Source organism: Gopherus evgoodei, chromosome 2 (genome assembly GCF_007399415.2).
Source record: "Gopherus evgoodei ecotype Sinaloan lineage chromosome 2, rGopEvg1_v1.p, whole genome shotgun sequence".
Lineage (NCBI taxonomy): Eukaryota > Metazoa > Chordata > Testudines > Testudinidae > Gopherus > Gopherus evgoodei.
The window spans coordinates 227,826,737-227,838,703 of NC_044323.1; the positions used below are offsets into that span (position 1 = coordinate 227,826,737).

Consider the following 11,967-nt stretch of genomic DNA (forward strand, 5'->3'; position numbering starts at 1 on the left):
TTTGAGTTGTCCACAGTGACACATAAATATTTTTCCTGAATGATTTCTAAATTGGTTGTAACTATTTGCATGCATGAACAGCATAGTTCAGACTGTTTATTTCTTTGTGCAGAATTCTCTATGCTTGTCTGACATGGGTCAGTGCTTAAGTGACAGCACTAATGGAGTGGGGATCAGGGCAGGAAAGGTTGAAAGTGGGCTCAATATCCTATATAATTGGCATGAAGAAGCAGCAGGAAGCATTGAATCACACAAGTATATTAAATAACAATATATTCAAATTAAATTTTTTGTTTGGCCTATGCAAGGATCAGTAGCAAGAATTGCACAAACATTCCCTTGAAGGAAAGAAAGAAATCAAAAACTAAATTCACTATGAATTCAGAGATGCAGAACAAGGGGAAAAATAATCTGAAAATAAAAATAATCCTAAAATAAAAACTCACATCTCAAAATTAAAAATCAGCAAAGTCTTTATGTACAGTAATTTTCTTTGTTTTGGTAAGGGTCTGAACTTCCCTCAACTCTCTAGATGAAGGAAATGGAGAGAATGTTTTGCTGAGATCCAAAGAAGTCATTAAAAGCTCTGTCCAAGTCATTTAAAGCTCTGCCTAAAGATGCTCCAAACAATAAAGAGTCATCAAAGGGTGCTTGAATGAGGTTGTTTCTGCTAGTAGGATCTTTATCTGGTGCTGCCTCCTCTGTGTTCTTAGATTCCAGAATTTTGCATAGGAGTTAGCCAAGAATCTGGGAACAACACAAGCCAAGCTGTATAACAATGCTGGGAGTTGTCTTTGATTGGCTTCTGATGTTTTTCGGCAATGGGGGAGGGTGACCAGATAACAAGTGTGAAAAATCAGGACAGAGTATGAGGGGTAATAGGAGTCCATACAAAAAAAGCCCCAAATATCAATACTGTCCCTATAAAATCAGGACATCTGGTCACCCTAACTGGGGGTTCCTAGCTGATGACTTCTTCTGGGGCTGGGGCTGAGGTATGACATTGAGGGCAGTGCAGACCATGGCTACATGTGCAATGTTAGCTCTCAGATTAAGAGAGGAGGATCCAAACTCTTATTTGTGAGCTCACTTCCAATTTTTCAGCCACGAATCAGGAACTCCAATAGACTTCCTACTGCATCAGCTGAGGTGTAGGAAGGAAAAGTTGGTCTTTGAAACTGCAGAAAATGTGTAAGCTTTGAGTCCTATTGGACTTGGTATCACTTTAGTAAAGCTCAGTTAAAGGATCTTCGATTTATTTAACCCACGTCTTCTCCAATGACGCTGTAATAGGAGAAAACATTCTTAGACCCCCTTCAAAATAAAGCTATTTGGGAAGCAGGTATGGAGAAGAGAGTTTTGACATGTTCAAGGTGAAGTGGATAGAACACACTCATTCAGCCAAATGGGACTATCTTCTTTAATGGCTAAGGGTATGTCTACATCTACAATTTTGCAGCGCTGGTTGTTACAGCTGTATTAGTACAGCTGTATAGGGCCAGCGCTGCAGAGTGGCCACACTTACAGCAACCAGCGCTGCAAGTGGTGTTAGATGTGGCCACACTGCAGCGCTGTTGGGCGGCTTCAAGGGGGGTTCGGGGAACGCGAGAGCAAACCGGGGAAGGAGACCAGCTTCGCCGCGGTTTGCTCTCGCGTTCCCCGAACCCCCTGCGAACCGCAGGGAAGGAGACCTGCTTGCACGGGGGTTCGGGGAACGCGAGAGCAAACCGGGAAAGGAGACCAGCTTCGCCGCGGTTTGCTCTCGCGTTCCCCGAACCCCCCTGCAAACCGGGGAAGGAGACCTGCTTGATTACCAGAGGCTTCCTCAGGTATGCTGGGATACCTGCTTATTCCACGGAGGTCAAGAAAAGCGCTGGTAAGTGTCTACACTTGATTACCAGCGCTGGATCACCAGCGCTGGATCCTCTACACCCGAGACAAAACGGGAGTACGGCCAGCGCTGCAAACAGGGAGTTGCAGCGCTGGTGATGCCCTGCAGATGTGTACACCTCCTAAGTTGCAGCGCTGTAACCCCCTCACCAGCGCTGCAACTTTGTGATGTAGACAAGCCCTAAGTCATTGAACTTCAATGGAAGCAGGGGGATCTCTTTTATTTTGGGTGAGAGAGGGAAAGGATGAAAAGATAGTGGTTGATGGAGGAGGAAAGGAACCAAAAGTCCTCAGCACTGCTGGAAAGGATCAGTTGCTGCTCTCATCAAAGAAGAAGTCTGGGTGGTCAAGTATTGCATTCAGTGATCACTCAGTGCTTAAGGTATGTGAAGGACTGTACTACCCCAGCCACTTTTTACCAGTACACTTACTGGCCCATACCACTTCACTTTCACACCTGGTTGTTTGTCAAAAACCATCTCTTCAGATTTTATTCCTAATAGACATCAGGGTTACCTGCTTTAAGAAGTGATATTTGCTTTTACAAATAAGAACCAAGGCTTTTAAAAAGAAAATTAAGAAAAAATATTGTTTAAGAACTTAAACTACTAGCAAAATACCCATACCACTTTAAATTTACAAAAAGTATATGTTTAAAGATATAGAGATGAGTCATGGACCTGTCAAAAGCTGGTTGGTTTAACAAAAGATGGTCTCCTAATAAAAGAAATATGCCAAGTTTGGGGATATTCTGGGGCAGTATCTTGAGACAGGAGGTTGCCTTATAAAGGAATGCAATCCAAGCTGGAAGTTTTTCTTGTTTTAACATGCCAAGAGTAGGTTCAGAGTCCTGCAATTCTCCTGCAAGAGCTGACAGTGACACAACAAGAGTCCTTTAAAGTTTTCAGTTCCCTTTTCTGCTTTAGATGTTTGCAATGTTATGTTTGCCAAAAAAATAAAAAATAAAAAAAAATTACAGAGGTCCTGACAAGTAAATGAAATAAGAAACAATTTTTCAACTATGTTATTTCACAGTGTATTTTAGTTATGGATTTACGATCTTAACTATTTCCTTGTATTTGTTTTAAAAAGCATCTCAGTTCATTTAATTTTAGTCTAAAAGACTATATACAAGTAGCAGATTACTCACAAATTAAAATTAGAAAAAAGGACTAAGTGGCTTTCCCATCTATTTGTACAGAATCTAAATACTGGTTTCCCCCTCGCTGGGTCCCAGAGCCCAGGCTCCATCCCAAACCCGAATGGCTACACCGCAATTAAATAGCCACTGAGCCCAAGCCAAAGTCAGCTGACACAGACCAGCCACAAGTTTTTAACTGTAGTATAGACATATTCTGAGAAGCTGAAATACACTGATTCTGATACAAAGGCCTTACACTTTCATGGGCAAGGAAGGGAGGAGGGAATTCAAGGCCAAAAGAAGTGAACCCCTTCATTTAAATGAAGTGTTGATGCCTGTGTGTCTTAGTTTTACCCCTCAAAACTAATGTATGTCAGGAAATTCTTGGATGCTTCAACACTCCCCTCTCGTCCACACCAAAACCTGTGCACTTTGAGCAGCAAGTAACATGATAAATAGTCTCACTAAACCATGTAGGAGATGTATTATTAACAACTCCCTGTTTCAGATGTGATGCATTGGTCTTTTGTGCTGCCATATTGTATCACAAACGTACATCCAAAATATGCTGCCTGCTTTCATGCCCAAGCAGTGTCAAGTGTATTCCATGATTGCAGAATCTGATACAGAATTTACTCCTTGGCACACAACTGTGCTCCAGAATCCCAGCGCTCTCTTTTTTAATTGTTTCTAGCCTTTATGTTTGCAGAGATAACCTTGACAATGTGAAGTGAGTAAATCAATGCAGTAATGTCTTTCTGAGGGTACATCTACAGTACCCTCTGGATTGGCGGGTAGTGATCGATTTATCGGGGATCGATTTATCGCATCTAGTGTAGATGTGATGAAATCGAACCCTGAGCACTCTCCCGTCAATTCCGGTACTTCACCACCGCGAGAGGCACAAGCAGAGTCGACGGGGAGTGGCAGCAGTGGATTCAGTTCCAAGCACACGGCGCGGGAAGTAGACGTCACCTAAATAGATCAACTTCAGCTACGCTATTCATGTAGCTAGAGTCAGCGTATCTTAGGTCGACACCCCCCAGTGTAGACCAGGGCTGAGTCTACAGAGAGTCTGAAACAATACCTGTAAGAGGTGTAAACTGCTCTGCTCATCTCAATCAGGGCCCCAGGAACTCTGCCTCTGTCTCTCCCCATGAGTGCCAAGGAGTGGAAGGAAACAGAAGTGTAGGATGGTGGGCTGGGCTGCCCAGGCACAACAGCCAAGGCCCAATGAAGCCAGCTATGTGCACCACTTTCCCTGATACACAATGGGAGTGGAAGAGAGACATTCTTACTCAGACTGCCTTGCCAACATTTTAGGAGACAAAATCCTGGGAATCAAGCTGGGTCACTTGGAGAGCTTAATCAAAATCCCAACCTCAAATAATCACTATTCAATTCAACATCAAGGAGTATTTTCAGCTATAAATGACAGGGTCTGTTTGTGTGTGCCATGGCAGGGGAAAACATGGAGAATGAAGGGTATTTTCTAGTGTGAAGAAATTATTAATATTGGCACTGAATTTAGGGGTTGTTACTGCAGAATTTGGTTCCAGTGCACCTATTGCAGGCCTTGAAATTGTTTATTGTGTTACTGAGAAGGCCAGACCCCCTAACCCCAACCTGTTGGGAAAGGGGAAGATGCAGAAGTTTCTTCTAGGATACTGACCCTGGTCTCTGTTTGTGGGTTTCATCTTTTATATCAGTCTCTAGATAGCAGAAGTCATAGAAATTTAAAACTTTCTGGATCAGAGGAGTTTTTCAGTCTCTGTGTCTACTGCATTAACTTCATTCACTATGCCTATAATTTTAATTTAAGCAAAAACCTACAATCTATCATGTGTCTCATGGTTCTAATATTTATAAACCCTATGTTCATTTTCTACAGTAGGTTTTTCTTAAAAATTTCCCACCACTGCTACAAGAGGGAGAGTCACGATGATGATAAGAACATTTTTACATAGAAGTCAAATGTAGACACAGCCAGGCGTAAGAAACAGCGTCAGCTGATAAAAAACTTTTGTTACTACCAACTTGGGCTGGATAAGAATCAGTGGCCTAGCTGAAAGCCTCCATCATTCCTGTTATCTATGATGGCTCAAAATGCCCAGGAAATGTAAAGAAATTCTCATATCTATCAGTGAATCCCATCTGAGTGTAACTATAGCTCAGCCACAAAAAGTTCAGGATACCAGTTTTTAATAATAAAATGTTAGCATATCACAATACAATAGTGTTCAGAAAGAAAAATATCTTACCATACAACAATTTTCCACAGATACTAAACATGGATGCCACCATGAACCTTCCGTTGTCCCATGACTTACTGGAGAAATCCTCATCTAGGCCATTATTTCTCTTGTAAATGTGCAGGAGAAGATTTAAAAAGCAATTAAAGATTATAAAAATTAAAACAGGTGCAAAGAATATTAGGTGCAACACACACAAGATAAGACTGATATAGTATAAACAGTGGTACCCCACACCAGTCCATTCTTGTAATACGTAAGTCAGCCAGCTTGAGCTAATCATTGATTCCTGCCATGAAGTATGGGATTCACTTTTACTTAACTTAAAAGAATTAGGCAAACTGAGTCAAACGCTCTTCGTAATCAAAGCAGCTTCTTAACCTTGCCCATAGAAAGAGAGAACACTGTTCATTTCTTCCTACTACTACCAGAGGTTTCAGACATGCTTTTGTTGTATTTAAATTATGTTCTTAATATCCTGTTTTTCTCATGTGAAGTAGGACTTTGATATAACTATTTTTAAACACATTGCAGTAGTGACAGAGGAAAATCAGCAGAAGAGGGGACTGACTACAGCAGAGGGATCCTGGCAGTGGCCAGTGATGGACCAAGTGTCATGGAAGGCCTGTGCAAGGGGGTAAGGAGCAGCACTGATGGGCATTAGGTGATGGTTAGAGAGAGGGAGCACTGAAAGAATAACCTGAGATGCAAGAGTTTTTATTCAGAACAAGATTCAATGAGTCATCATCTTCGTGAGCAAATGAGCTGTTCCAGGGCTGAAGATCAAATGAGGAGGGGAGGATGAGGAAATGAGGCTGAGGAGGCAGCAATTAATGTGTCAGAGGAGACATGGACACGGAAGGTGTATTCAAAGAGTATGAAGGAGTGCTGCATACAGGCAGTAGGAAAACTAGCAATCAGAGAGGAAGGTGGTCAAGGTATCAAAATAAGGAACCTGCTCCTTCCTAGATAGTCCTCTCCTCACTTGCTTCTCTCCCTCCCAGTGGAAGCCATTATGAAACCTTTTGAGCTAGGGTTTACAATTTGGCAGAGTGTGGCCTTTGTGTCAATAATGTGCCTTTTGCTATCCCCATGAAAATCCACCCAAATTTGGTGAAGTTATACGCCTTTGAAAAATCACAGCTCATCCAAGCTCAGTAGAGATTTCAAATTTAGCAGCTAAATTACTGTAATGTAATATCTGTGTGCATGCTCCAGTACATGGCTGAGCAGGACTCCCCTGGCAATTTTAGATTGGTAATATTTAATAGTCTCACCATAGGAAATATTTAATTAATTAAGACTATAGGAAAGCTTATACTCAAGGTCAGAAGCTTCTACAAATGCTAAAGCTAATAACTGAAAGATAAATAAGCTAAATAAACTGATATAAAAGTGAAACTCCCACAACTCTTACATTGGAAACCTGCCATGGTATTTGACAAATATCTTTATACAGACACTATCAACTTTAAGTCAAATCAATTTTAAAAATAGTCAGTTAGAAATAGTTTCAGCTCCTAGCGGTGCCCCTGACTCCATATGCCAGTGTTTGTGGGTTTTCAATCACATTTTACTCTTTAATTATATTTTCTTCCCTTTGCTCCATGGAAAACCCAACCAAGAGAACCTGACTGGCTGAAAAAGGGAACTGGTGAAACTGTCTATACACAGAATGCAATCATGTGAATGTAGGAATTGCCAGATGGGCCAGTGTTTCATCTGGGCCAGTGTTCTGTCTCTATCAGTGACCATTACAAGATGCAAGAAACGCTGAAGTGGGCATTTATGGAATAACCTGCTCCTAGTCTGTCTTCTTTATACTCCACAGAACACTCATCATTCAGCTAATCCAGGGGTCGGCAACTTTTCAGAAGTAGTATGCCAAGTCTTCATTTATTCACTCTAATTTAAGGTTTTGCGTGCCAGTAATACGTTTTAACGTTTTTATAAGGTTTCTTTCCATAAGTCTATAATATATAACTAAACTATTGTTGTATGTAAAGTAAATAAGGTTTTTAAAATGTTTAAGAAGCTTCATTGAAAATTAAATTAAAATGCAGAGCCCCTGGACTGGTGGCACGGACCAGGGCAGTGTGAGTGCCATTGAAAATCACCTCACATGCCACCTTCGGCACCCGTGCCATAGGTTGCCTACCCCTGAACTAATCCAATGCCCATCAATTAGAAGTTAGTTAATCCCTGAAGAATAAGAGTTGATCACTTCCATTTTTCTTAAATATTACCTAACCTTACTGCAGATGTTCCCTGAATTCATATAAACGTCTAACTGTGTATGTGTGCTACTAAACTCTTGTGATGATATATTGTGGCAGTTTCCACGTGCTACTTATGCATTAGGTAAAAGATCCTTTTATCCCTTTTAAGTGTGAGCCTGTTAATTTCCTTGAATGTCCCATTGTTGCCTTATGAGCGAAGATAGGGTTGAGAGAAGCTTAGCAAATTATCTCCTCTTTTATCTCCATCTCTAAACAGTCCCGATCTTCCCAAGCTCTTGATCTTCCCAAGCTCTCTTCCAACACGAGCTTTCTCCTGCTTCTCAGCATCATTTTTGTTTGTTGCCCCTGGCAGAGCCCCCCTCCCCTTCTGTCAAATGCACAAACTAAACTAAAGTAACTACTGTACTGGCGCGAGCCACACCAAGGTGCAGGCAGCTGCCCGCGCAGAGCAGAGGCTGCGCCGCGGCCCAGGGAACTGGGACCCTGCGGCTGCTCCGCTGGCCGCTGTCACACGGCGTTGGCCGCGCTCGCTCCCCACCTTGTGCCCTGTTGCTCTCGCATCAGTGGAGCAGCCGCCGCGTGGAGCCCGCGCCTTAGTCCCCACCCACCCCCCGGGCCGAGAATCCCCCGCGCGCAGCCCTGCCCCTCACCTGGCTGCCCTGCAGAGCCGGCTCCACTCCACGCTATCTCCTTTACTGGCCACCTCCAGCGCCACTGGGTCCCGGCCGGGGTAGCAGGGCGGCACCGGCAGAAGGGCTGGTGCCAGTTTCGGGTGCTTGTGAAAAGCGCCCAGAGGCACAAGCGGGAGCCCGCCCCATCCTGGGCCCTGCCCTCCTAGGCCTTGGGAGCGACCATGAGCCGGGATTGGGGACAAAAAATGGGTTGACAAAAGTTCTAGGGATGAGGAGCACTGGCGCGGACAGGGCTTAGTCTGCGGGAGCCTCGACGGAACAACCTCTCTGGTTGGGGGTGGTTTTATTTTGTGGATGGGGGAGCTCGTGCCTAGCGATGAAGAGCGGCCACGCACCTTACAACGAGGTGGTTGCAGCAGCATAGCCTCGTCATTGTAAGGGTCCGTGTAGCCAACCACTATTCCGCTCCCTTCCATACCCAAAGATAAAAACTGGCCCCGAAGCTCATAAGCCTCTGATAGCAACAAGGGATATCTTATTTCTATAGCTCAGCTCTGGCTGAAGCAAGGAGAGGTAGGGAAATGGCCACATACTACAGTATTTCTCTCCAGAGACAGGCTAAGAACTACTAGGACCTTGGCAATATGATTAACATTGGGAAACCAAAGGAAAACAAGCTGTCAATGCTGAGTGGCTTCTTTGACCAACTGGATTCCTCAGTGGCATAGGAGAAATGCACTTTCCATTTTGTAAAAAAGAAACATTGTCGACTTAGGCCTTGGCTGCACTTGAGAGTTACAGTGCTGTTGGTGGCTTTATAGCACTGTAACTCACTCCTTGTCCACACTGGCAAGACACATACAGCGCTGTATCTCCGTGGCTACAGTGCTCCTTGTACTCCATCTCCAGGAGAGGAATAAAGAGTATAGCTCTGCTGCTGCTGCAGTGCTGGGGTGCCAGTGAAAACAGGGAATAATCTTAGTAGGCTGTGACTGACCTCCAGAAGCTTCCCATAATGCTTTAAAGTGAAGATTACTCTCTTTGTTTTGTTGTGAACTCTGGGCTCCCGGAGCTGCTTATCAAAAAAACAAATACAGCTCCTGTTTGCTGTGAATGGGCAGAGGCAGGGGGCTCCTTTCGGAACGCCCACAGCTAGTGTTTGCTTGAAGAGAGGGGCAGGGAGGGGGCTTGAGGAGAGAAGCAGCACAGGGGACGGCTGCTTATCTGGTCTGTGAGGAAAAAAACAAACAGCTGCTGTTTGCTTTCAGTGAGTGAAAGAGGGGTGGAGGAGGGGGTTGGAACTTGCAAGGCAGATACTGACACAGTGTGGACTCCAAAAATCCACTCTCTTTCTCCCCGACGCTCCCTGTCACACTCCACCCCACCCCACCCTTTTGAAAAGTACGTTGCAGCCACTTGAAAGCTGGGATAGCTGTATATAATGCACTGCTCTCAATGCTGCTGCAGATGCTGCAAATGTGGCCACGACAGTGCGCTGGTAGCTGTCAGTGTGGACAGACTGCAGCGCTTTCCCTACTCAGCTGTACAAAGACAGGTTTAACTCACAGCGCTGTACAGCTGCAAGTGTAGTCATACCCTTAGCTGATAAAGCCAAAAATTGAGAGCTTAGCTGCTTTTCTGCTCTTGCTTTGATTTGATCACAAGTGGAAATAAGATATCTGTTTGAATCTTTATCACAAGGGCTTTCCTCTGTGACTGGGGAAAAGCTCCCTTGGCTGGATGATTCTGCAAGGCAAGGGTGACTCTATATTTATTTTATTCATTTGGTGTCAAAACCAAATGCCTTTCTTTAGATTTTCTTGAAATGTGCTAATAAACTGTTTAAATAAAAACTTGGCCTCCTGTATTACTATCCCTAATCATTCAAAAATAATGAACCAGATATCTCAAAAATCAGAGTGTTACCAACTCTCATGATTTTGTCATGATTCTCTTGCTAATTATTGTTTTCCTTAAAGCCTCAGCTCCTGGAGTCAAGTGGAAATGTGATGCTTTCAGCCTTCATTCTTAGAAAATACGTTTCTAGTCCTCGTGGCTGTGGAGACAGCTTCAAAATGTGACACCAATATTCCCTAAAATATCAACAAGCAGAAGACACATAAAAACACCAAATCTATTATTTTTAAATAATTTTAAAGCCAATCTCATGATTTTTGGTGAGCCTGACTCATGATTTTTGAACACTTGGGGTTGGCAATACTGAAATCATGATTGGCTTAAAGTCCATGAGATTTAAAAAACATAAGGTATTGTGAGTTCCTTTCTTTTTGCCTTCTGGTTTCTGAGCTTTTAGGTTACTTTGCTCATCATTTCATAGATTCCAAGGCCAGAAGGGACCATTGTGACCATGTAGTCTGACCTCTGTGTAACAAAGGCCACAGAACTAACCCAAAGTAATTACTAAAGTATATATTTTAGAAAAACATACAGTCTTGATTTTAAAAATAGCAGTCATGGAGAATCTATTACAACCCTTGGCACACAGTTCCAGTGGCTAATTACTTTCACTGTTAGATATTTGCACCTTATTTCCAGTCTGAATTTGTCTAGCTTCAGCTTCCAGCCACTGGAATATATTAAACCTTTCTTTGCTAAACTGAAGAGCTCATTATTAAATATTTGCTCCCCATGTAAGTACTCATAAACTGTGGTTCTTCTCTGAACTCTATCTCCAATTTATCAACACCCTTCTAGAATTGTGGACTCCAGAAGCAGTCACACCAAAAGTAGAGGTAAAATAACCTCTCTACTCCTATTTAAGACTCCCCTATTAATGCATCCAAGAATTGTATTAGCCCTTTTGGCCACAGCAGCACATTGGGAGTTTATGTTCAGCTAACTATCCACCATGACCCGCAAAGTCATTGCTTCCCAAGATAGAGCCCCCCTCTTCCCTGATTCTGTTAGTATGTTCTTCATTCCTAGATGTATATATTCACAGTCAGCCCTATTAAACCACCTATTATTTGCTTGAGCCCGGTTTACCAAGCAATCCAGATTGCTCTGTACTAGTGACCAGTCCTCTTAATTATTTACTACTCCCCCAAATTTTGTGTCATCTGCAAACTTTGCCAGCAATGATTTTATGTGTTCTCCTAGGGTTTTGGTAAACATATTAAATAGCATAGGGCCAAGAATATATCCCTGCAGGACCTCACTAGAAACACACCCACTCGATGATAATTCTCTTTTTAAAATTACATTTTAAACCTATCATTTAGCCAGTTTTTAATCCATTTAATACATGCCATGTTAATTTTATATTGTTCTAGTTTTGTAATCAAAATGTCATGCAGTACCAAGTCAAACGCCTTACAGAAGTCTAAGTATATTACATCAACATTATTGCCTTTATCACCCAAACCTATAATTTCATTAAAAATAGAAGTCAGGTTAGACAGGATCTATTTTCCATAAACCCATGTTGATTGGTATCAATCATATTGCCTTCCTTTAATTCTTTATCAGCCACTCCCAGCTGATGTCAGACTTGCAGCCCTATAATTACATGTGTCATCCTGTTTACCCTTCTAAAATATTGGCACAACATTAGCTTTCTTCCAGTCTCCTGGAACTTCCCTAATGTGCCAAGACTTAGTAAAAATCAACATTATCAGTCCAGCAAACTCCTCAGCCAGCTTTTTTTAAGTTCTTGGATGAAATTTATATGGAACTGCGGAATTGAAAATGTCTAACTGTAGTAGTTGCTATTTAGCATACTCCTGAGATGAGACTATATGATCTGTTTTTCCTCCAAATATAGAACAAATATTTATTTATTAAACACATCT

General features: G+C 42.5%; 1 protein-coding gene across 1 annotated transcript in view; it reads right to left on the reverse strand.

Moving 5' to 3' along the window:
* LOC115645049 (transmembrane protein 68-like) overlaps nucleotides 1–8,631 on the reverse strand; it is a 34,321-nt gene extending 25,690 nt beyond the window's left edge. Inside the window, exons 1-2 of the mRNA XM_030549453.1 lie at nucleotides 8,551–8,631; nucleotides 5,293–5,605 (exon numbers count right to left, since the gene is read on the reverse strand). Coding sequence (XP_030405313.1) covers nucleotides 5,293–5,605; nucleotides 8,551–8,631 — 394 coding nt within the window. The remainder of the gene's footprint in view (nucleotides 1–5,292; nucleotides 5,606–8,550) is intronic.
* Between the last annotated feature and the right edge of the window lie 3,336 nt (nucleotides 8,632–11,967).